The sequence below is a fragment of the Periplaneta americana genome, chromosome 17, assembly GCF_040183065.1.
Source record: "Periplaneta americana isolate PAMFEO1 chromosome 17, P.americana_PAMFEO1_priV1, whole genome shotgun sequence".
NCBI lineage: Eukaryota > Metazoa > Arthropoda > Insecta > Blattodea > Blattidae > Periplaneta > Periplaneta americana.
The window spans coordinates 92010015-92037821 of NC_091133.1; the positions used below are offsets into that span (position 1 = coordinate 92010015).

General features: G+C 35.6%; 1 protein-coding gene across 3 annotated transcripts in view; it reads right to left on the minus strand.

Moving 5' to 3' along the window:
• retn (retained) overlaps positions 1 to 27807 on the minus strand; it is a 974937-nt gene that overhangs the window by 45060 nt on the left and 902070 nt on the right. For all 3 annotated transcript variants that reach the window (XM_069816720.1, XM_069816721.1, XM_069816722.1), the window contains exon 5: positions 19359 to 19542. In XM_069816720.1, the coding sequence (XP_069672821.1) occupies positions 19359 to 19542 (184 nt within the window). The remainder of the gene's footprint in view (positions 1 to 19358; positions 19543 to 27807) is intronic.

The window sequence follows — 27807 nt, forward strand, 5'->3', positions numbered from 1 at the left end:
AGAAATTCTTCAGACATGTGCAGTTGACAGTGTTTGACTTTTGCAAGGCGTGGCAGAAAGCGTGTTAACATGTGAAGTCACTTTATTCTAGAATGACTGCAGTAAAAAAATCGAGTAAAACACACTAAAAGGTAGTATACTGTGTTTATCACGTAATGCATTAGATTTCTGTCATTGCTTTCTCGACCCTTCATCACCTCATCTATCTTGCTTGCCTCGTTGAATTATATCTTCTCACGAAACTGAATTCTTCAGTCGGACGAGGTTTACTAAATACATCACCTCTAAACCTCCGCTTATTTCAACAAAATCTACAACATAATAATCAATTTCAAAAGTAAAAGCACAACATATTATGGTCATGAGCAAAAATTTCATAGTAATACTAAAAACTCTTTTTTGCAGATGACACTAGTGTATTTTATATTACTGACTCTATTGAAGATCTATTTGAAAAGTTTGAGACAGACATTATTACTCTTGAAAACTGGTTAAGCGCAAATAGGCTTTCTTTGAATTTGAAAAAAACTGTGTATACGATTTTTACTAAACCTTCATTTTTATTATTATATTATTCCGAAAGAATTAAAGTTTAATGATTCTGTAATACAAAAAGTTGCATCAGTCAAATTTTTAGGTTTGATTGTTGATGAACATTTAACATGGGATAAGCATATTTTGGCTGTGAGAAAATTGCTTCAATGTCTGGTATTTTGAAAAGCCTTAAAAGATCTTTGCCTATATCTTGTCTCTTGAATGTATATTATGCTTTAATCCATTCTCATTTAATGTATATGTCATTTATTTGGGGAATGTAATAAGAAAACTGCTTTGAGACCTTTACAAGTTGTATTCACAATAGAGCTTTAAGAAATTTATTGGGTTTTCATTATTTGACTCCAGTTAAATATCTATATCAATTTTCTTTCGTTCTACCAGTTGAATCAATTATCAAATTAGGTGCTGCTATTTTCATGTACAAAGTTATTAACAATTTAAAACATATTAATATTACATTTCAGTTTAATAAAGATATACATACTTATTTAACAAGACAAAAAGACAACATTTTTTTTCTCAGCATAGCTCCGTAACTTATGGAACGAAAGGACTTAACCATTTTTTAACAACAACTTTTAATCAACTTCCTTTAGAACTTAGACTTTTACCAAATTGCCGGTGTTTTAAGAATTGTTTAAAAATACGTTTTTGGGAAGATTATTTATTTTAATTCTCAGTTGATTTATTTATTTCATGGTTTCAAACTTTTTCTTCTTTCTGCCCAAAGCTTTATGTCATCTTACTATTTGTTCTTATTTTGCTTTCTTTCTTTCATAAATTCTTGTGTTATTGTTTGTTTTTCACAGGCTGTAGTTTCATGACTTTTCAATTATATTGAATAACATATGTATGTGTTCTTGTATAGCCCCTACATATGAGTTATACTCGTTGGGGCATAGTCAATAAATTAAAAAAAAAAAGTTCACAAACGCGAAATATGTTTTCTCCATCGATATTTAACTTCAATTTATATAAAATGATGAAAAAAAGTCAACAATTTTCATAATTTATCATGAAGGTCAACTGAATAGTATAGGGAACTGTTTTTGTTAAGTGTTCAACTTCGTCACTGTCATTGTCTTTGTCGTCATCATCATCATCATCATCATCATCATCGTTAATTACGTTTCTTTAAGGGAGCCATAAAAATGTTTTTTCCTCCTTTTATTGAATGGGCTTTCCTCAATAGTTTAGCGAAAAAAATATTTAAATAGGTACCTCTAATACTTTTAGAGTTATGACCTTAAACGTGAAACTGCATCAGCTGACTTTGCCACTTAAATATGGACAAAACTTTTTATCTTCAGTAAGTTTGTCGCAGTATGGCAGTGAAGTATTGGTGATTATTTAAATATAACATTGATTGCAAACGGCAGAGGAAATGCAATTTTCAAGTGCTCTAATAATAATAATAATAATAATAATAATAATAATAATAATAATAATAATAATAATAATATAATAATAGTAATAATAGTACTAACAATAATAATAATTTGCAAACGTACAAGAACGCCCCTACAAATTGTTTATTTGCCTACTAGTCTTTTTTTCTATATCAACTTTCTGATACATCTATCATAATATACATTAAAATTGAAAGATTTTGATAAAAGCAACAATCCTGTAGCTGAAACGGACTAAGAGCTTTGATTTTTTAAGCACAAAACAAGGAACTGCACTTTTTTTTATCAACAGTAATCTCACTAGAGGTTTTGATTTATCTAGAGAAAATCAAAACTCGAGTGGGATTTAATTGACTATTACAAATTTAGAAGAAATTATATAAAGATTAAAGGAAGTAAGCAACTCTAATACAATAAAAAAAGTACTAACTGACTTCCTAAAATTCTATTTCACTAATGTTAGCTTCAGCAAAACGTTTGAACGGAGTCGCCATTTTCAGTTGACTATCTATGCGGGAAAAAAATGACGATCGCATGTTTCATAGTACCGTAAAGAATTTGCATTTTGAAATATTGGCAAACAAAGAAACAAAAGCTAGGGAACTGATAAAAACAAACAGATGCTAGGGATGTGATAAAAACAAAAAATGCTAGTGAAGTGATAAAATAGTGCAATGAACAGCCAAAACACGTCCTTTCGTATCGTTTTATTGGTCAAAAGTAATATGATGTAGTAAAAGTGTAATAGTCAAATAAAATATAGCAGTTAAAAATGGGATGAAATTCAGCTATGAATTTTGATCTCCAGGAAAGAAGTTAGCTTATAAAGCGTATTTAAATACAAAGTGTGGAAAAAGTTGCAAAAAATTTTCAACTTAAAATTTTGGGAGGTTTAATATTTCTGGAATTAAGACAAATATTCTTAATTGTAAGACTTTATTTTACACTTTTTTTTAAATTCTCGCCCTCAGTTTTAAGCTTACAGTAAGATCTAGCTATAAACATTCTGTGGTTACGTTGCTTTACTTATTATCTTGGTAATCTCATCCAAAAAAATATTGAACAAGAGTGTGCTGGAATAGAAGTAGCTAGTTGCTGATTTACTGTAATTTGGTTCGAGAGACCATTACTTGCTTTCAGTTATCTAATAATTGTCTTTGTTACTTTCTGTATTCAATACTGAAATACTTACCCTGAGCCATAAACAGGCTGGTAATACGGCATGAGAAATTTAAGAAGTCGGAAAATTTTAAGAGGCATGTACACCTTTCGCTATTATAAATTTAATAAAATTCAAAATTTAATTTCTACACATCCTGAATTAATTTTACGCTGGAATTTGGTATAGTTATTAGACAACACTTTTAGATTAATAAACATTTTTTAGAATCCAAAAAAGTATTCATTGTTGAATGTAATTATATTTTTCAATTGGTAGGTGAGGTGCAATTTGTGCAGGGAAAATTGGTTTCACTGATATCTTGTACAACTTTTAATATTTTAGAATACTTTCTTTTCCTTTTTATTCATAATGAATGTGTTAATTTCCTCCATTATCAGTTGAATACTTAAGTAAGAAATATATATGAAGAGTCCACTGCAAAAATGATGGATGTCATTTGGAATACATTTTGCAGGAGAAGCAATTGAAAGTTTGAAATGCTTAGCGCTCAAAGCTTAACTGTGATTTTCCGAACATTACTGGACAATGACTATCAGTGTTAATGCCATATAACTCTGTATGTACATTCTATATGTCTTAAGGTATGCATTGACAGTCTTGGTTAATTTTCGACAAGAAAGTGACATCCATCATTCTTGCAGTGGACTCTTCATATATATATATATTCCTTTTTTTTCCCACGAATTATAAAATTTAATTATTTTTACATAAAGAAAAAAGAGCTTGAAATGATAAAACTGTACTAAAGGCAGGGTTTATTTTTCAGTATGAAATAGGCAGACCTACACTTGCATGGAAAGTTTCAAGAATGCATCTGAAAAAAATGTGGAAGTTACGAGGAAAACAGATTTGGAAAACGTAAGAAGTATGGAGAGTTGACTGAAGAAGACACGGAAGATAGGAACTTATTGAGAAACAGAATATTGCTCGTGGGTTGTAGGAAAACTACTGCAATGTAGAAAACTCTAAAATAAAATTTATTATTATAGTTATTGATACCTATTACTTAACAATGATAATTAACGGATTATTAATTTTTATGCTCGACCATGCCGAAATGTAGTAATTATACATCTGGTAGCAGCCCTTTAATGGATCTCATTAAAGTACACCTATTCATTAAAGTTCAGGTGTTCCACCAATCAGAAAATACCATTGTAGCAATATGAAAGCGCAAGTATCGATTATTCTCGGATATGCAATCGAAAGACAACAATAAATCAATAAATCACCTATATTTGAAATGAAGTCAGTTCTGTTACTATAATAATTTATCGTTAATTGTAAATAATATTCAAATAAATTTAATTTGTCATCTCGTTTTTCAATGTCAAGATCAATGTCGACATTTGTTTCTCGGAAAAAATCAATACTTTCGCGTCTGCGCACATCTCACAATTTACGAGGTATTGCACAAGGTCAGTTCCGCTCCTCAGTCAGATAAGAATAACATGAATACTTATGAATAATTTCAAGTTAGAAATATGGTCGAGCATAAAAAGTCGTATGAAACTTGACTATAATGGTAATTAAGACGTTCGTATGAAAATTATTAAACTCGCTTGCGCTCGTTTCATAAACAATCATACTTGCGTCTTAATTACTACCATTATAGGCTCGTTGCATAATATACTATTAAAGATTTTGCGAGTTATTTTACCAAATCTCGTTTTCAGACTATGTCCAGAGTTATAAATATTCCGGAGCACCGGTGTCTGTCATTTGGATGTGATACAAATGCTTGAGTCGTAATGATGATGGGCGGACATTTCTTTTTATATCTCGCGCCAGTGTTACGTAAATAAACAATCACTGAGCCGTTGACACAGATATGAAAGTGTCGCGCATCTTCCTACTGAGACGGGCGGCGTTGCAAATGTACAGGAATTTTTGTCGGAAGGTGTGAAGACACGCCTCTATTTGTAGCTCTTTCAAATGAGCTTTCCCGCAGTCATTTTATATTTGCTCTGACTTGGGAGAAAGTATCGGAAATGAGTACAGAAAATTTAGTACCTGTTGGAGTTCGCAGAACTTTGTATGTTCAATATCAATACTTGTAGTAAAGGCATCGTAAGCATAACATTATAGCCCTACAGATTTTCCAGTACATCTTTAATTTCTTCTGCAATCTAAGATATTCTCTCTCAATTTTTCGTTGTTCTCTCAACCTCTCAAATATTTCTTCATTTCCCTAAACCCATTTTACAGGCCTGAGGAATAATTTTCTTTCTTTCTTTCTTTCTTTCTTTCTTTCTTTCTTTCTGAGTTGATCTCTTTCTATCGTAAGGCATAGAACTAATCATCACTATTTTCTTTTAACCTAACATTGGACATTCACAGACGGTGGCGGGTCTCTCGTGATGTGGGTCACCAAAACTACGAACCTCCGCCAAAGACAATACAAGACATTACATTTACAACACAGAAACAGATATGTCTAAAGCGGGACTCGAACCCAAATACATGCCCTTCGCGCAGCGTATAGTCGTAGCCATGCAGTAAGACGTCTGGCTGCGCATGAGTATTTTCACCAAATTCCCTACAATTCTACACCAAAGTATACACCAGTACAAAATGTTATCAGTTGTTTATTTGAATTTATTTCTTTTGAATCGGCATCAGTCAATAATTTGAAAATTAGGAAGAAAACACGTAAAAAATAAATCATTAATATATTACAAATTGTTGTTAAAATAACACTGCATTGTTAAGAAAGAGAGAAAAAATACAGCAATTGTTTTTTTTAAAACATGATATAATTTTTTGTTGTTTTCCTACAATTTAAGTTAATTGACTGGCGCCCTTTCAAAAGAGAGAGAGAGAGAGCGAGATATGCATTTGTGGTATAGATCTCCGTTTATGTGCATGCTCTTTTATCTTTTGTCTTTTATGAAGTATCGTGTGACACAAGTCACTTGTCAAAGGGGATTATTTTCAAATGACAAATGTAGGACCATGATAAAGACAAGGACTACTGTAAGGACAAAGACAAGAACGATAAGGAACACGATAAGAATCACGACATAGACCAACACAAGCATCGCGACAAGGATCACAATAAGGACCACAATATGGACCACGATAAGAATTACAACAAGAACCACGACTACAACGGGCCATGACAAAGGCAACAAGGACCACGATAAGATCACGATATGGAACACGAAAAGAACCAAGACCACAATAAGGACCATAACAATGACGGTAAGGACCACGAAAATGTCAACGACGAGTATCACAACAAGGACGATAAGGATCACGATATGGACCATGATAAGCACCATAATCCATGTCGCGGTTCCTATCTTGGTCCCTGCCGTGATCTTTGTTCACCTTGTCATGGTCCTTATTGTGGTCTTTTTGTCTGTGTCGCTGTCCTTTTCGCGGTCGTGCGATGACTATTTTGCCTATCCTTCACCACAGCACAGAACATTATAACGAAAGAACAAATATCCATGTTCCAGACGGGATTCAAACTACTGGCCATGACCTCCGGGTAACGTTAAGACTCCATATCTTGAAAGTATGGATAATGATGTGAAGTTTTTATCGCTTTTTCGCTTTTACATTGAACGATGAAAGAGTAATGGAACGGAGAAAAATTCTCTCCGGCGTCGGGATTTGAACCCGGGTTTTCAGCTCTACGTGCTGATGCTTTATCCACTAAGCCACACCGGATACAACTCCGACGCCGGTCAGAATCGTCTAAGATTAAGCTCCAACTCTTGGGTTCCCTCTAGTGGCCACCCTCTGCACTACGTCATAGATGTCTATGAACGCAGGACCGAAGTCCACACATGTGCTGAGGTGCACTCGATATGAGTGACTAGTTGGCCGGGATCCGACGGAATATATATATGATATGCGTAAATCACTTTGTGATTTAAGACGGCGCTTATTCCGTCGGATCCCGGCCAACTAGTCACTCATATCGAGTGCACCTCAGCACATGTATGGACTTCGGTCCTGCGTTCATAGACATCTATGACGTAGTGCAGAGGGTGGCCACTAGAGGGAACCCAAGAGTTGGAGCTTAATCTGAGACGATTCTGACCGGCGTCGGAGTTGTATCCGGTGTGGCTTAGTGGATAAAGCATCAGCACGTAGAGCTGAAAACCCGGGTTCAAATCCCGGCGCCGGAGAGAATTTTTCTCCGTTCCATTACTCTTTCATCGTATGATGACGCAGAATATCTGCATGGAAATATCATATGTACTTCGGTACATTAAAATAAAATTATATATATATATATATATATATATATATTTTACATTGAAGCTTCCAAGCACCCTGTAGAAGTATTCGGTTCGAGTTGGCATAAACTATGTACGGCTGTTTCATCCCAGATGATGATAAAAGTGTTGCGAATGCTGTGCTGCCCGTCGTGATGGCTAACGTTTCATTCTAAATGAGGTGCGAACTCTCGGCGGAGTGTTTTTTATTTCATTACAGACACATACCTTCATAAGAGTTAAATCATCCTGTCTGATGCCATCTCCATGTGTCAAGTTGTCTCTCCTTGATTTCCTTTGACGTCGCACGGGGCTCGAGATTCGGGTACCACCGGGGAGTTATTTCTGTTAGCCAGTGACATAATCATCACACACCTAACAACCGAATGAAAAGTATTTCGTATAAAAAACATCGCCCCCCATCCCCCCCCTTTTGTGAGTAAGGAAGTGATAGCTGAATCTGCCATCAATCATCCTGCCCTGTTTTTAATGTCAAGTCTTTCTTATTTCAAGCTGATTAATTCATCAAGTTTGGCTCGCGTCGAGGCAGGTGAGCTCAACAGAGGAAGTTTGGGACAGGGCCAATCTCAACAAGATCCACGCATGATAATCTGCGGCGTTCATCTCCGCCTAATCTCTCAAAATAAACGCGTCTTAGTACTTGAATTTAATTATAAAATAAATTGCTAAATAGATCATAAAACGCTGAGTTCTTCTTCCATCTTATTAGAGGTCTGTAACTTCTCATTCATTACAGAACCGTGACTCCTCCATCATAGGCCCATCATTTCTTCTACTTCAGTATAGGCCTGCAACTTCCGTGGCACCTACTTCATTATAAATCCGTGACTTCAATACAAGATTGTGGCCTCTACTTCATTACAAGCTTGTAGTTTATCCTTCATTATATACTCGTGGCTTCTACGTCCTTATAGATCTGTGGCTTCTAATTTCTCATAGCTCAGTGACTTCATTATAAACTTGTGATGTCTACATAATGAAGTTACTTCATAAGAGTCCTAAGTTTTCTACTTCGTTGTGTAGTTATTATTCTTCATTATAAACTTGAAGTTTTTACGTATTTATAGACATGTGACTTCCTCATTATAAGCTTGTAGCTTTTACTTCATTATAAGACTAAACTTCTGCTTTTTTATAGGCTTCTGCCTGTGATTCCTACTTCATTACAAACCTTTAGCTTATATTTGATTGTACGGCTATGATTTCTCCATTACAGGCTTGTGGTTTCTACTTCAACATAGCTCTGTAATTTCATTATCAGCCTGTGGTATAAACCGTTTATACTTCATTTATAGTTACGAGTTGCCTTGTTTATTATAAACTTGGATTTCTACTTCAGTATAGACTTGCGACTTTATTATAAGTATGTGGAATGCCCCCTGAGCACGAGTATGTAACTTACTCTCTCTGGGGATGCTAGAGTGTTTTTATATAAAAAGTAATATGTATCTTTGTCCTGGCAATAAACTACTACTACCACCACCACCACCACCACCACCACCACCACCACCACTACTATTATTATTACTCCATTGTACAGCTATGACTTTTCCTTTACAAACTTGTGATTTTATATTTACTTATAAACATGTGGCTTCTTCATTATAAGCCTGTAACTTTTTCCAAGATAAACCTGTGGTTTCCGCTTCATTACAGGCCTGTGACTTCTACTTCGTTATGAGATCGCGACTTATACTTCATTATAAGTCTGTAACTTCTACATCACTGTACACTTATGACTTCTGAAATATATGTAATCTTGTGGTTTCTACTTATTTAGAGACATGTGACTTCATTGTTATGCCTATGTTTTTTCTTTATAAGATTGTGGTTTCCACTTCATTACAGGTAGGCTTATGTGACATCTACTTCGTTATAGGCCAGTGACTTCATTACAAGCTTGTGATTTCTATTTTATTATAGGACTAAGAATTCATTATAAAGTGCCTTATAACTCACTGTAGCATAGTCAGGCTACTTCATTTCAAGCTTGTAATTTCTACTTCATTATATAAACTAGCGACTTCTACTTCATTATAACCCAGTGACCTCTAAATTGTATGGTTGTGGCTTCTGCTTAATTATAAGTCTGTGTCTTCTACTTAATTTTAGATCTGAGGCTTCTACTTAATTATAGATCTGTGGCTTCTACTTCCAGGGGCATATTTTGCGGGCTACCGGGGCTACCGGCGGTAGCCCAAGGAAATTACAAAAGAAAAAGTTTATAATATAACATAATGTAATAATTTTGTATTATTAGATTTACCATAGTAATTAAAATTGAAGTAATTGTTAGATATATTTTGTGTAATAATAGGGTCAGCGGTAGCCCAAACCCTTTAACCAGTATACGCCACTGTCTACTTCATTATAGATCTATGGCTTCTGCTTAATTAACTTATAGGTCTGTGGCTTCTACTTCATTACAGACCTGTGGCTTCTACATAATTATAGATCTGTGGCTTCTACTTCATTATAGATCTATGGCTTCTGCTTAATTAACTTATAGGTCTGTGGCTTCTACTTCATTATAGATCTATGGCTTCTGCTTAATTAACTTATAGGTCTGTGGCTTCTACTTCATTATAGATCTGTGGTTTCTACTTCATTATAGATCTGTGGCTTCTGCTTAATTATAGGTCTGTGGCTTCTACTCCATTATAGATCTGTGGCTTCTACTTAATTATAGATCTGTGGCTTCTAATTCATTATAGATCTATGGCTTCTGCTTAATTAACTTATAGGTCTGTGGCTCCTACTTCATTATAGATATGTGGCTTCTACTTCATTATAGATCTGTGGCTTCTACTTCATTATAGATCTCTGGCTTCTACTTCATTATAGATATGTGGCTTCTACTTAATTACAGATCTGTGGTTTCTACATCAGTATAGATATGTGGCTTCTACTTCAGTATAGAGTTGTGGCTTCTGCTTAATTATAGGTTTATGGCTTCTACTTCATTATAGACCTGTGGCTTCTACTTCATTATAGTTCTGTGGCTTCTACTTCATTTTAGATCTGTGGCTTCTACTTCATTATAGATCTGTGGCTTCTACTTAATTATAGGTCTGTGACTTCTACTTAATTATAGGTCTGTGACTTCTACTTCATTACAGGTCTGTGGTTTCTGCGAGTACTTCATTACAAATCTCTGGTTTCTATTTCATTATAGGTCTGTGGTTTCATCCTTACAGACATGTAGTTTCTACGTCTTTTTAGGTCTGGTCATCATAACGCAAGATCATCATTTAATATAAAATGAGACAATAATGAAACAAAGGGAAATCAACCCGTTCCTATAGAAGAAAGACATATTTCAGTAGTAAATATAATAATAGTAACAAGAGTTATACATTTCCGCCTACCTGCCGAATATCGAACTCGGGTCCTCTGCTATTATGCTCAGAATAGTTGCTGTTTGAATCACATAGGATAACATGATATAAAATATAAACAAGCATATAAATACTAAATAGTTGCAAGGAATAGTCTGTTTGATTAAGATTATCGTAACAATTCGTTTCTCGGTATAGGCTTACTGAACGTATGCCGAGAAATTAATCGTCTTTTAAACAAGACGCAGACAATGTCACTTTAATTTGCATGGCTATCGCTCTTTAAAACACCATCTATCTCTTTATTAATAATCCCGCTACTTACTTGCAGTTGCTGTCAGAAACTTGCTCACATTTTCATCTCACTATATAGCCTAGTCAGAAAATAAATTAATAGCTTTCAGTTTCTGGTGCTTCTTGCGAAGCTATGAAAGATTCATTCAGTATTTTACTGTTAGTCATTAATGTTAAAACTTGTTAATTAATGTTTTTTCCATAGTGTCCATATAGGGAGACGGGTATATTTTCCATTAAAGAGTCTAGTTCGACATTATGAAGGTTGAGAGCAAGGTTTTAATTACTAGTAGGTCTATATATTTCAAATAACTGAAATGTATAACGGATTTTACAGTAGACCTATAGGATTCAAAGAAATTAAGAATAGTAGACCTTCCTAGATATGTAGTACTTGTCTTGTGGTAGCTTACTGTGATACATCTCCGGCAATTCACATACTTATACCCGGTTTCTCGAACGTGAGATATCAATAATATAACGCTATCGAATGAAGAACTGATATCTTTGCGTTGTTCGAACATAAGATAGCTCTTTCAGTTCGAGAAATCGTCTGCTAAAGATTGGTTCACTACGAGAACGAAAACGGAAATATTGTTAAATTAACTGTATTTAAATGTGAGCATTCCCAATTAACGAGAAGCTTACCGAAATCCGGGAACGGGAACGTGAAGGTTGGCCAAGTTTTAACTTTGCCATTCTCGTTTCCGATCACAGCCTACTAGACTCATTATGTTGTCATCAAAAAGCTATGTCGTTTTTTTTATAGCACGTAGGCCGTGATATAATTTCGTCTTCATCCATTGTTTGTAAATTCAGTAGAAACACAATATATGCTAAGTGTATATGTGGTCAGACTATCACCTGAATTGAATCTGAAATATTCTGTGCCATAAATTTTGAAGTTGGTTAGCCTCTTTCATGTTAGCTGGCTTGTACTCATGAGAAAACGCCATTGGTCAATTAGGTTACACACAAATAACATCAGAATGCGTAATGTCGACTTTACATATCCTTATCGATATGCATAGTAGTTTCCGTTCTCGGTTTATTGTGAATAAAAAATCTTCATGTTCACGTTCTCTGCTTTCCGGTTTATTGTGGACTAGTCTTAATTTAGAGAGCCCGGAAAGTGGAGATATCCATCCTTTAACTTGTGAGCGAATGCGCATTTGAACTTTCTAGAACGGCCACAATCACGTGGATGTCAACCTGATATGTTAATGCTCTATATTACAGTGATACTGAATCCCAAGGGCAGATTCAGGCTACTCAGAGATAAGTGTCACGCATTTAGTCGAGGTTATTGGCAACAACTTGTGACCTGTGACTAATAGAATTTTTACATTTTCTCACCTTCATTGGATCTTAATAACGCTACGCTATTACGCCATAGGTTTATTCCAGATTGTTGTCGGTGACTGCATTTACACGAAATAACAAGTGCGAGACCTACTTACATAAAAATGCTAGTTATTCCATATGAAATCGAAGAGCATAAACCTTGACATTTTTAATTCCATACCCTGATTTTTTTTTTCCTATTCATAAAAGATACCGAGGAAAGTATATGAAGAATCCACTGCAAGAATGATGGATGTCACTATCTTGTCGAAAATGAACCAAGACTGTCAATGCATAGCTTAAGACATATAGAATGTACATACATAGTTATATGGCATTAACACTGATAGTCATTGTCCAGTAATGATCGGAAAATCACAGCTAAGCTTTGAGCGCTAAGCATTTCAAACTTTCAATTGCTTTTCCTGCAAAATGTATTCCAAATGACATCCATCATTCTTGCAGTGGACTCTTCATATCTGCAAAATTTCACTATCAAACGCCTAACAGTTTTAGCGTTATTCAGTTAATTTCAATGCTCAGAACTCGCGAACCCTTTATTGCAGAGCAATGAACCAAAGCTCATTTTGAAACTTACATTTTGTAGCTTATGTTAAGAGGCTGCATATGATTTTTAGAGATTTTCAAGTTTGAAGTCTGTGATTTTTATCCACTGTTGTAACTGTTGAAGTCGTTGATTGGTAAAATGAAGAAGTGAAACAGATTTTTTGTGGAAGCTTGAGTTAGGAAATTTGTAGTTTCTTTATTGATGTTTATTCAAATCTAGTTGTATTCAGGGATACAGAACATCAATATCAGTTGTTTTGTTTTATTTTAGTTGGTTATTCAACGACGCTGGTCAACTACTAGGTTATTTAGCATCGATGAGACTGGTGATAACGAGATGATATTCGGCGAGATGAGGCCGAGGATTCGCCTTAGATTACCTTGCATTCACATTACGTTTGGGGAAAACCTCGGAAAAAAACTCAAGCTGGGATCGAACCCGCGCCCGAACGCAACTTCAGACCGGCAGGCAAGCGCCTTAACCGCCGGTGGCTAAGATTGTTTTGTGGATAGAAGTATGCTTAGGGCTAATGTTTGCTGCGAACTTGTTATTATAGTGCTACTGAAAACTGATTTGCCGGCGGAGTTAGAGAAAGAAAGTGGCATTGAGAAAGATAATACAGGAATGGTTGATGAAGGTGAATCAATTTCTAGCTGCCAACAAGAAAGCTGTTCAGAATGTCACCAAAATCAATGTCAGACGTGAAAATTGTGGACTTAAATTATGTAAAAGAACATTCGATAATAAAGTCGTGTGCACTGGAGCATTTTGCTAAAAAATGATGTAGAATCACTGAAAGGAAAAGCTGATGTGCATTTTTTACAGTAATGTAAACATTTTAATGATAAAATTTAATTGAACGTATTGAAAATCTTTAAAAACAAGGTAATTGTTCAATGATAGGCCTAATACATTTATATAATAATATAGGCCAAATTTTTGTTACACTAGAAGTAATAGGGGAGATTCGGCTAATTCCGCAATATTAAGACGTAAATATATCATATTTTTATCAAAATGTTTATTGAAAAATATTATCAAGGTATGTAGACATGGGCGAAACCTTTCATTACCAAATGAGATAAAGAGACATATTAAAATGCAAATATATTTAGCTGTACATGCATTACAGATGAAAAAGAACTCGGGTAATTCCGCAACAGTACGGTTAAATCCGCAATAGGACTTGGCTAATTCCGCAGTAGTAAATAATTATGAAATACATTATGAAAGTAACATAAAAGGAACAATTTATATGTAACAACGCTCACTTTCTTCACAGCTATGTAGCAAAACGAAAAACGCCAACTTTCGATGTTTCACTGTATTGCCGACAGAGGTGTTGACCAATATCCTTGATTTTTTTTTCTACAGCACTGCAGAGGACATGCTTCCTGTTGACAGCCTCTCAAAACTTCCGTTCACGCTATTGTAAAGCCGCAGTAAAATCATATATATGCTACTGCGGAATTACCCGTACTGCGGAATTAGCGGAGTTTCTCCTACATTTAGGCCTATATTTAATTTGGTAATTTCGTAACCCACGTCACAAACAATATCTTGTAATGCTAGGATCAAGCATGCCAAATATGGTTATTTCGAAAGGATCTATAGTTTACGACAGAAGAAAACGTTGTAATATAGACAAATTATACTAGCAAAAGGTGGTCCCCTCCCCTTAAATAAAAAGAGAGCAAATCACATTTTGACACAAAGCTACGCCTTCAATAAGCCAACCCTACAAGCAAGACAAAGAAAAAAGCAGTTCACTGACCGGCGTCAATGAGCCAAAATTACAAAGAAAACCAAAATTTATGCATCTGTAAGGAACAATAAAAGTTTTACATGAAGATAATTTCCGGTTGACGTGAATGTTGCTCACTCTAAATTAACTGAAAGTTACTATTCTCGCAAGTTTAATGTTGCATGGAAGTAATCTGGTAGAACTTTTTTGTACTCGATATATCCGCTGTTGACGCATTGTGAACCCAGGAAACATTAATGAATTGTAGAATGTACCACAACATCATTCTGGTTATAAAACTCGAGGCTTTGAAGGGTTCCCAATCATTGAAGTTTTTAGTGACTATTAACGAAAAATATCTGGAGAAGTCTTTTTGTTTCCATTGCGAACAGCACTGTTCTGAAATAACTCCACAATAGAAGAAAGAGACGGAGAAGAGAATAATGATGAAGAAACCAACTCGCAGAACAAGCAATAAAAAGTTTTATTTTGCTAACTATGAGTATGAATCAGATAAGCGTTTGGAGGTTTGCCACAGGGTACATTTTTAGAGAAACGATGTGTTGGTAAAATTTTAATCATGCGCTTCATAAATCGACTGTAGATCCATTTATTTTATAGCTAGTTTCTCCCGCTGCAGCATTCGCTTTAGTATTAAACGAAAGGCGAACCGAGGACGAGGCCGGGGCCCTGGCAACATTCGACATTTTAACGAGCATTTATTTTATATCCGAATTATTATGAACTTCTCTCGTGCTATTAAAGCCAGCCTTTTGGAAGAAAGAAAACAATTCTGCTCAACTTCTTTTGTTTCCTTGCGAAAGCAAAACAAAACTAAAAACTGTACGAGATTAAAGAGAAATTTCGCTTTGTACTCCTAAACCTTAATTGGATTTGGTTAATTTTGGTGCAGCTGGAACGATCCCACACACTAAATCACCAGAAAAAAAATCAAGGAAAATAGGCTACTGACAGAAATTTCATACGACAGTGAGTGTTGGATTACTTCTCAAAATGTGATTATTTAATAATGTTTTCGATGAATAGGATGATGTACAAGAAGAGTTTGTGTAAAAATGAATACAAATATTTCTGGATCAACAATTTGAAAAAAAAAAATAATAAATTGTACACTGAATTTTGAAACAACATAAGAAAAAAAATATTTATATATATATATATATATTATTTTAATGTATCGAAGTACATATGATATTTCCATGCAGATATTCTGCGTCATCATAAAATGTAAGAGAAATGGAACGGAGAAAAATTCTCTCCGGCGCCGGGATTTGAACCCGGGTTTTCAGCTCTACGTGCTGATGCTTTATCCGGTGTGGCTTAGAATGGATAAAGCATCAGCACGTAGAGCTGAAAACCCGGGTTCAAATTCCGGCGCCGGAGAGAATTTTTCTCCGTTCCATTACTCTTACATCGTATGATGACGCAGAATATCTGCATGGAAATATCACATGTACTTCGGTACATTAAAATAATATATATGATATGCGTAAATCACTTCGTGATTTAAGACGGCGCTTATTCCGTCGGATCCCGGCCAACTAATCACTCATAACGAGTGCACCTCAGCACATGTGTGGACTTCGGTCCTACGTTCATAGACATCTATGACGTAGTGCAGAGGGCGGCCACTAGAGGGAACCCAAGAGTTGGAGCTTAATCTGAGACGATTCTGTCCGACGCCGGGGTGGTATCCGGTGTGGCTTAGATGGATAAAGCATCAGCACGTAGAGCTGAAAACCCGGGTTCAAATCCCGGCGCCGGAGAGAATTTTTCTCCGTTCCATTACTCTTACCTCGTATAAGAAAAATTGTACAATTAGCATTAACAATTAAAGAATCAGGAAAATGGGATATGCAAGAGCAAGATGGAATCTGGAAATATTTCTAAAATTAGTGCCATCTCTCTATTATACCTGGTAAGGTTTATCTTGTCTCAGTAGCAATAAAACCAAGTCCCTTTAAATGAGGGTGGAGATTACCTATAGGAGGGTTGTAAATGTTCAGGATTCCTTTCAAAATCTTGTTATTGTACAGGCTGCCGGAACTCAGTTTCTTGAAAGACAAGCCCAGTGACGGAACTACACAGTACGAAGAGATATATATTTTTTTATTTTATTTTGCGCTACAGAATGTATCAACTAGTCCCTTCCGCCACTGGATGGATGGACGGCACCGCTCTACTCCTCCATCGCCATAACAACACATACGGAATAAGACATATCTCCTTTCTCTCTCTTTTCACAGTGAGACAAGATACATCACACAGCCTTAGCCCCCCTTGAGGGGAGGGGTACGGGCTGGAGACTGCCGTTGCATGTAGGCCGCTTGAGTGGGCCAATTGTATTACCCGGAATAGAATTGTGTGCATGTCCTAAGATCTCCCGCGCTACAGATCCCCCTACCATCCCCCTTCTCCTCCTTCTCCTCCTCATAATTCTATTCTTAGTCTACTCCTCGTCCTCCTCCACCCCCTAATCATTATCACCTTTATCATCCACTGTAGCCTACTGTTGCAGAAATAAACCAATATAGTCCCTACTTATTACATTTCTCGAAAAATGTTACCACCAACAATTCCTGTAAAGAAATACGTCTCAAGAAGACAATGCTCGGAGAAGGACCCTTGTTTTGGAGCCAATATCTAAATCAGAAAGAGTATTTGTCAGACCACTGCACTGAATTAATAACCAAATAATCAATTATTCTTAAAACAGTGTTCACTAAGATAAAAGAATCATTTTCTCTTTGAAGTATTGTAGATACCCGAAAGCTGTACATCAATCTGAAAGCCACAAAGAGAAATCAACAAAGTTAACAAAGAACCACACAATTGCAGAGTTTTGCCAACCTTTGAAAAAAAAACACGTTGTAACCGTCCGAATGATTACATAAAGCAAACTATGTCCGTTGTAATTCATGTAACATTCCACAATTACGACCGAGCTACTTTTACAAAAAGGTAATATATTCGTTTTCTGACATTTATACTGCATGAAACTGCTTTGAAGTATACATTCAGTTGTGCACATTGTTTGTACTGCAGACACACAGCATGGACAAGAGTGTGCAAGTTATCAAATTACACTCTTGCTTTACATTGAAGAATCGACGTAAGTGGAAGGGAATGTAATTCAGGGATGTCGTGTATCAAAACAACGGAAGATATTAAGTTTTATTATGTTTGTTGTCCATCGCTGTGGAGTAACGGTTAGCCTGCCTGACCGTGTAACTAGCGGGCCCGAGTTCAAATCCTGATTGGAACAAGTTATCTGGTTGAGGTTTTTCCACCCATTACGAGCAAATGCTAGGTAACTTTCGGCGCTGGACCCTGGACTCATCTCGTTAGCTTTATCACCTTCAGTCGCCCTCGGTAGCATAATTGGTATAGCGCTAGCCTTCTATGCTCGAGGTTGCGGGTTCGATCCCGGCCGAGTTCAATGGCATTTAAGTGTGAATAATTTCAAGGAAAAATAGTTCCGGGGCCGGGTATCGATCCCGGGACCCTTCGCTTAGCGCGCGAACGCTCTTCCGACTGAGCTACCCCAGGAACTATACACGACACCGTCACAATTTTTCCTTTATATCCACACGACTCAAATGAGCTGACAAGACGCCAGAACTCAATTATGAGTGCACACAAATACTTGTGTGAGTTAAATTATCTAAATTTATTTATTTATTTATTTATTTATTTATATAGGCCTATTTATTTATTTATTTAAGTGTGTTTAAATGCGACAGGCTCATGTCAGTAGATTTACTGGCATGTAAAAAAACTCCTGTGGGGCAAAATTTCGGCACACTGGCGACGCTGATATAACCTCTGCAGTTGCGAGCGTCGTTAAATAAACCATTTTTTTCGTCTATCTGCCTGCCTGCCTGCCTGCCTGCCTGCCTACCTACCTACCTACCTACCTACCTACCTACCTACCTACCTATCTACCTACCTACCTACCTATCTATCTATCTATCTATCTATCTATCTATCTATCTATCTATCTATCTATCTATCTATCTATCTATCTATCTATCTATCTATCTATCTATCTATCTATCTATCTATCTATCTATCTATCTATCTATCTATCTATCTATCTATCTATCTATCTATCTATCTATCTATCTATCTATCTATCTATCTATCTATCTATCTATCTATCTATCTATCTATCTATCTATCTATCTATCTATCTATCTATCTCTCTGTTTATTACCTTCATCTCACTTAGATGCTATAACTATAAGCTTTGGGAATGTATAAAGCAGTTTTTTGTTGAACAGTGTATAAATAATCGAGTGACTAGAAAAGCAAAAAAAGAAAAAAACTAGAAAGTGACAAAGCAATAGACTTTACTGTACAAGAAAGCCTATTACATATTTTTGTCGAGATCCACACATCGATATATATCGCCTTATCAATGAGGGAATTATCGCAAAGCTTCTTGAAATAGGTATCCAGCCATTTAGCTGAGTTTTGTGCAAAAAAATATTCTGCACAACTGAAAACTAAAAAAAATAAAAATTACTAAATGATGCTTTGTCCTTAATAACATTACATCGAGATCTTATCTCAGTTTTTGCTCGTTGACTACGCGGAAAAAATAACTCTCCATGGAAAAGCGATGTTATAAAAACTATACTCACTGTGTCCTCAGAGTGAAGGCAGCTGAAGTGATGGACGAAGGTAGATGAAGTCCTTTGATGATTTCCTGCCACAGCTTCTTGTTGATGACGTCAACAAGACCTCCCCGTGCGATGACTAGATTGTACAGCTCGTATAGGTCGAGTACTGACTTGGCCATTATTGGCAATCTGTTGATCGGCGTTCCTGTAACAAGCATCCATAATTTACCTCATTATAAATAAGTAGCTCAAGAACAGTATTCTTATTACATTAACTGAATGAAATTATGTTAAGAGTTCGTTTCATAAAACGAAATACCTTGATTTTTAAAAGACACGTGAAAAAGAATCAATTAAGAAATAAAGAAACAAGCAAACAAATAAATAAAAGAACAATTGGTTCAAACGTTAGGGAGAGGAAAAGAAAGAGACTAAAATATCCAGAGAAAGAAAGAAAGAAAGAAAGAAAGAAAGAAAGAAAGAAAGAAGAAATAAAAGCAGAAACAATCTATCTGAATCAATGAATCACCGATCTATTGACAAATCAACCAGGAAACAAACGAATCAAAGAACGATCAGATAACGACTGAAGGAAAATACAATAGACGAACGATTGAACAAAAGAACACACGAGCGGCTGAACAAAAAAAAAAAAACAGACGAACGAGTGAACAAAAATGCCAGACGAACAACTAACGAAAAAATAACAGACGAACGACTGAACGAAAAAAAAAACAAGAGACAATCGATTGAACTAAAAAAGAATAACAGAACGACTGAACGAAAAACGAACAAAAGACTAAGCGAAAATAAACAACAGACTGTATGAAAAAAATCAATAGACGTACAATTTATAAAAAAAACAGACGAACGACTGAATGAAAAAACAACAGACGAACGTCTGAACGAAAAAAAATTAACGAATAACTGACCGAAAAGAAAGAAAAAACTATAGGTATTTGAAGGAACTACAGTATTTTAATTTCTTAGAATGTGTTAAATCATAGAATTCATAAAATGTTTTTATTTTGAAATTTGCATCTTATACTCAGAATTAATATTAATCTTATTATTATTATTATTATTATTATTATTATTATTATTATTATTATTATTATTATTATTATTATTATTATTTAAAATATTTGAAATGTCAAATGCACAAAACGTTAAACGAACGTTTCACAATAAAGTCAGAACTCAAACTAACGAACTGGTGAATACCAATCTTAAAATGAGTTTAAAATCGACTATGCACAATCTTTAACATCTGCATTGCAGAACTGTCAAAACAACCTTTTCAATATCTGAGCCGTTCAGAGCAGAAGTGGTGTAAGTCAAAATTGGGTAGTGAGGTTTAAAGTAAAAATTCTGTAAAATACAGCGCAAAGTAGCAATTAATATGTCCTTCATGTTATTCACTGACTAATAGCAGTTTAAATAAACTGAATATTAATTGCTACTTTGTGCTGTATTTTACAAAATATTTACTTTAACCCTCATTACCCATTTTTGACTTACACCACTTCTGCTCTGAACGGCTCATATTTCACAAGTTAAGTTTCATATTGTGTCGGCTTCATTTTGTTTGAAGGTCGGTACTATTGCGACAAGTATCTCTATAATAAAGATGGCATTGCTACAATTCGAACGTACCGCAGCACTAAGCACAGGGATTATATTGAAGGAGGGTGGGAGGACTATGCCTTATGTCGATGTAGATTTTGTTTCTCTGACAGTGAAAAATTAGAGAAAATAAAACGAATATGGATTTTAAAAATATAATGTTAATGTTATGTTTTATTTAACGACGCTCGCAACTGCAGAGGTTATATCAGCGTCGCCGGATGTGCCGGAATTTTGTCCCGCAGGAGTTCTTTTACATGCCAGTAAATCTACTGACATGAGCCTGTCGCATTTAAGCACACTTAAATGCCATCGACCTGGCCCGGGATCGAACCCGCAACCTTGGGCATAGAAGGCCAGCGCTATACCAACTTGCCAACCAGGTCGACTTTTTTTTTTTAAATATATTCAAATCTAAATATGTATTTTTTTAAGAGTTCAAAGGGGAGTTCAAACCCGATGCCCGTCTTTGCGTACGTCCCTGGTACAATATAACATAAAAAGACACATTAGTGAATACGTCAAGCCTAGCAAATAGTGATACTGCAAAATGTTTCTTTTGCATGTGTAACAGAAGCAGCACGAATACGTAGCAAGACGCTTAGTATTCTTCCGCCTGTACAAACATAACCAAAATGTTTAAATTACTAATAAATGAACTTACTTCTGAAGAAAGGTCATGCGTCTAATACGAACGGAAAGCAAAGAAAATTCATGTTTCATATAATAACCCTTACGTGCACAATGGGCAATTTAAAAACTTATAAGTTACATAGTCTTTCGGGTTCAGTCTTATATTTGTTATGCTTACTCGATGTAAGCTGACATGATCATCTTTTACAAATTGGAATGTACACAACAACAATGCTGCCATAGATAATGGAAAGACTCGTCAATATTGTGTGCGTTCGCATGGGCTTACTCTGTAATCGGAAATATTTTATAAACTTATTGTCTCCTGACAATTCTAGATTTTTCCATGGAAACAAAATAAACAAACCATGTCAACAAAGTAAATCAGAAATGTCCGAGTTCTGAATTTTACTTGGGTCCCTAACTTCTTCCTCTCAATGAAAGCATAAAACTGCATTTTCTTCAATGACTTGCCAAGCTGATTCTTCAGTAATTACTAAAAACTCTTATCTCAGTCCTCAAAATAATTATACGAGAGGATAATTATTTTACAGCTGCTTTAAATATCATAATCATAACAGTGTAAGATTATAATCCCAGTTTTAATTTCCCTATGAAAAATGCCCATGCTGTTACAATGATTCTAAAGAGTCCGAAAACCCATTCAACAGTCTCGAGCCCCGTAACTGATTAATTACTACTTTACCATTAGACTAATATTTTAAATAAAAATAATTAAATTAATCATTGGTCTAATTAATGAACATCATTTCATTTATTGTATTCCACAGACCTCACATCACCACTGAAGCTTTCAGATGTGACACAAGTCAACAGTTATACAAAAATATACAATACATAGCAAGCAGATTAATTCAATTTACAAGCATAAACAATTCATCAATTGAGTAGGGGGTACGAGTATGCACGCATTTTGTTAATTCTGTTCTGAACCTTTTCCCTTGGCACTTCAAATCCTTAAGAAATTTTGGCAGTGTACTAATAACTTTACTATATGAATGGGCAATGCCTGTTATTATTCGATTGAGAAGCTTTTGCCATCTAGTCTGCTCTCGATAAAGCCGAAAGTTAGAATTAATAAAACAGTTACATTACTGATTGTTCTATATGGTTGTGAAACTTGAACTCTCACTTTCAGAGAGAGACAGAGGTTAAGGGTGTTTGATAATAAGGTGCTTAGGAAAATATTTGTGGCTAAGAGGGATGAAGTCCACACCTGTGGAGTAACGGTCAGCGCGTCTGTCTGCGAAACCAGGTGGCCCGGGTTCGATTCCCGGTCGGGGCAAGTTACCTGGTTGAGGTTTTTTCCGGGGTTTTCCCTCAACCCAATATGAGCAAATGGTGGGTAACTTTCGGTGCTGGACCCCGGACTCATTTCACCGGCATTATCACCTTCATCTCATTCAGACACTAAATAACCAAAGATGTTGAAAAAGCATCGTAAAATAACCTACTAAAAAAAAAAGAAGGATGAAGTTACATAATGCAGAACTGCGCGCATTGTATTCTTCATCTAACATAATTAGGAACATTAAATCCAGACGTTTGAGATGGGCAGGGCATGTAGCACGTATGGATGAATCTAAAAATGCATATAGAGTGTTAGTTGGAAGACCTGAGGGGAAAAAATTTTGGGTTTTGCTCTTCCGGTGGGAGGTATTGAACGACTCTTCCTACAGCCCCGACCTGAAACTCAGTGATTTTCATAGCGAGCTCTAGGTCTGACGCAGTATATGAGCCATCAAATGATTGCGTGATAAAGCTGTGATCAGCTGCTGCGGCTCTGGCGGGAAATTAGAACAAAAGGGGGAATATGTCACCTTTATTTTTAATCACCGTCCTAAAACTTTCTTTCATTTGCTAGGGAGGAAGAGACCGAAGGCTAGCATATTGCAGTCTTTAGTGACCTTATTGCGTCTTAGCGTTTCTAGATTTGGAATTATTTTTGAAAACCGAACAGTCGAAATCTTGGGCATATCGTGACTCAATTATATGTGTCATTTGTCAATTCAACTTCTACGTCTTAAGGTTCCGATGGAGTTCCACTAGGGTACTCTTCCACCACCACTACGCCTGAGCGATGCCATCTGTGCGCTAGTCGCAATACTACATCAAGCCGCACCATTTTGGTTTAATACTATATTCAAAACAATATATGATGTGGTAGCATGAAACAAAGACGACTGGCACTTCAAAGCCACTAATCTTGAACTTAAAGCACTAATTTCTCAAAGTTGTAAAAAATAAGTTATATTATGTGATGAAAAGAGTAACATACAATTCCCTATACAAAGGAATAATAATAATAATAATAATAATAATAATAATAATAATAATAATAATAATAATAATAATTATATTTCTGCAGTATATTGTGTTATATTATAACCGCTATATAAAATAAAACTTACACACAATATCGCATCTGGATTGGTGAATTTAATTAGTTTGATTAGCATTCCTTAAAAAAACAGTTCAAAATGTACCAACCTAACAGTTACAAAATTACTATCAAGAAGTGAACTGACACTTAAGCTTTAAAAATCACTAAATTTAAGCAGGTGATCAAGTAACGGGCAAAAATGGTTGAAGTTGTAACTTAGAACATCACGTTACATTGAACGAAGTATATTGAAATGCAGAATGATGGTGGAATGATGAGGGGGGACGGGAGGTACTCGAGAAAACCTTTCAGGCTCATTGGCTTTATCCAGCGCAATAGGTCAGCGCGTCTGGCTGCGAAACCAGGTGGCCCGGGTTCAAATCCCGGTCGGGGCAAGTTATATGGTTGAGGTTTTTTCCGGGGTTTTCCCTCAACCCAATACGAGCAAATGCTGGATAATTTTCGGTGTTGGACCTCGGGCTCATTTCATCGGCATTATCACCTTCATATCATTCAGTCGCTAAATAACCTAGATGTTGATACAGCGTCGTAAAATAACCCAATAAAATAAATAAATCCACCGCAATACGATACCGTCAACGCAGGGTTTCGAGCCCTGGAAGGGAGTGCTTTGCCAATTGAGATACGAAGTTGTCTAACATAAAACATAGTTCTCCATATTAGCTACTATGAAAATAAGTTTTCAGTTTAACAGAAACGAACAAGCAGTTGTCTGTAGGAATATTCGATTTACTTTGACAGTGAATTTACGGGAACGATTTCTGTAACTCGTCTCCCAGTCAAAACAGGAAATGCACTCAATAATAATCCGAGTTCTGCGAGGTGACAAGTGTTGCAATGCATGTCGGTAGTTTTATAGGCCTATCCACTTCTCTCTGGCTCGGCTGTAAAACTCGAAAAGATTCTGGCACCGGTCGTGACGTTCAGTTGTTTATGTTATTACGTTACTTGGCCATTCGGGACGATTTTTATCGACATTCTAACATCTATGTGCGCTCATTTTTTTTCTAAGTTCGTTTGTTTAATGGCAGGGGACAATATATTTAAGACACGATGCAAGATTGTTGTTCTGCTTGTATAAACATGATGACATAACACATTTTTCAAGTCCAAACGTGTGAAACATCCTATCGAGACTCCTTGTATGAATTATACGATATTACAAATGGACGATAACATTCATTTTTACGATCTGTCCACGGATATATTTTTCATTGGATAAAATCAGAACAGGAATATGTGCACAAGAGGGTTGGATCAGTTCTGATCGCTTCAGCCTCGATGAATCCACTGTTCCAAATGATTAGATTAAACTGACAAAACAGGACATTACGTAGAAAATTATGCAACATTTTATCGATGTAGGAATCCGCCTCATAATTCCCTTGAATGGTATTCTTTCCCCGAATTTATTATTCCTTACGGCATATATTACATCACATTCATAAGTTGGCCGTTTAAATGATTCACTGATTGGTGATGGTGGTATTGTGGAAAATTAAATGCGACAATATTATTTATTTATTCTGGTGAAGTTAAGACTTCATTCTCCTACACCACAAGAGTTACAAATACAAATACAAAACTACTACTGACAAGTGAGTACAGTAAAATGCATATTACGTTATGGTGTCCCTCATTGAATTGTGGAAGCAACTGCGAATCATTAACAAGACAAAAGTGGCATATGAAATGGACAATATTGCAGTAATAGAAGATTCTGACTGGTTGAAATTCAACGTATTCTTAGCCTCCATTATTGAATTGGCACGTCAGCGAAATAGACACTTCTTATAGGTATAACCATTCAATTGATGTTTTGTTATTTGAAGTGTTGTATCAGTGAAGAAGTGTGTTGTATCAGTGAAGAAGTGTGTTGTGTCAGTGAAATGTGTTTGTGTCAGTTAAGTTTTATGGTTAATAGTGGTAGTGTGAAATGAACTGTTAGTGAAATCAGGATAGAATCAGTGAAATGTGTCGTAGTTCCATTGCAGTGAATGAGTTGTCAGCGAAATGAGTGTAGTGCTGAAAGGTACTTGTGCATGTATGAACATATCATACTCGTGGGTTTTAGTTCGAATTTAGGGTTAAGATACAAATTAGATTTACTTTAAATGTTATTTTATGCTCGACCATGCCGAAATGTAGTAATTATACACCTGGTAGTAGCCCTTTAATGGACCTCATTAAAGTACACCTATTTATTAAAGTTCAGATGTTCCGCCAATCAGAAAGCACCATATGAAAGCTCAATTATCGATTTCACCAATTGCACAATAAATAACGTACATTTGAAATAAAGTCAGTTCCGTTACTATAATAATTAGCGTTAATTGTAAATAATATTCAAATAAATTCAATTTGTCATCTCGTTTTTCAATGTATAATTCAATTTCAAGTTTATATCAAGATTAATGTTTCTTTTACTCTCTAGATTATATAAAGGTCGTCGACATCTGTTTCTCGGAAAAAATCAATACTTCCGCGTCTGCGCACATCTCACAATGTACGAGGTAGACTATTGCGCAGGGTCAGTTCCGCTCCTCACTTAAATAACAATAACATGAATACTTATGAATAATTTCAAGTTAGAAATATGGTCGAGCATAAAAAGTCGTATGAAACTTGCCTATAATGGTAATTAAGACGCTTGTATAAAAATTATGAAACTCGCTTGCGCTCGTTTCATAAACATACTCGCGTCTTAATTAATACCATTATAGGCTTGTTATATAATGTACTATTAAGTGATCGTGCTTCATTTAATTTAGGATGCTCATTATTATTATTATTATTATTATTATTACTACTATTACTATTACTACTACTACTATTAATTATTATTAGTATTATTACTAATCTCAGACGAAATTATTGGGGATCATCAGTGTGGTTTCAGGCGTAATAGATCGACTATTGATCAGATATTTTGTATTCGACAGATATTGGAGAAAAAATGGGAGTATAAGGGTACAGTACATCAGATATTCATAGATTTCAAAAAGGCGTATGACTCGGTTAAGAGAGAAGTTTTATATAATATTCTTATTGAATTTGGTATTCCCAAGAAACTAGTTCGATTAATTAAAATGTGTCTTAGTGAAACTTACAGCAGAGTCCGTATAAGCCAGTTTCTATCTGATGCTTTTCCAATTCACTGCGGGCTAAAGCAGGGAGATGCACTATCGCCTTTACTTTTTAACTTCGCTCTAGAATATACCATTAGGAAAGTTCAGGATAACAGAGAGGGTTTGGAATTGAACGGGTTACATCAACTGCTTGTCTATGCGGATGACGTGAATATGTTAGGAGAAAATCCTCAAACGATTAGGGAAAACGCGGAAATTCTACTTGAAGAAAGTAAAGAGATAGGTTTGGAAGTAAATCCCGAAAAGACTAAGTATATGATTATGTCTCGTGATCAGAATATTGTACGAAATGGAACTATAAAAGTTGGAGATTTATCCTTCGAAGAGGTGGAGAAGTTCAAATATCTTGGAGCAACAGTAACAATGACATTCGGGAGGAAATTAAATACAGAATAAATATGGGAAATGCTGTTATTCGGTTGAGAAGCTTTTGTCATCTAGTCTTCTGTCAAAAAATCTGAAAGCTAGAATTTATAAAACAGTTATATTACCGGTTGTTCTGTATGGCTGTGAAACTTGGACTCTCACTTTGAGAGAGGAACAGAGATTGAGGGCTTTTGAGAATAAGGTTCTTAGGAAAATATTTAGGGCTAAGCGGGATGAAGTTACAGGAGAATGGAGAAAGTTACACAACGCA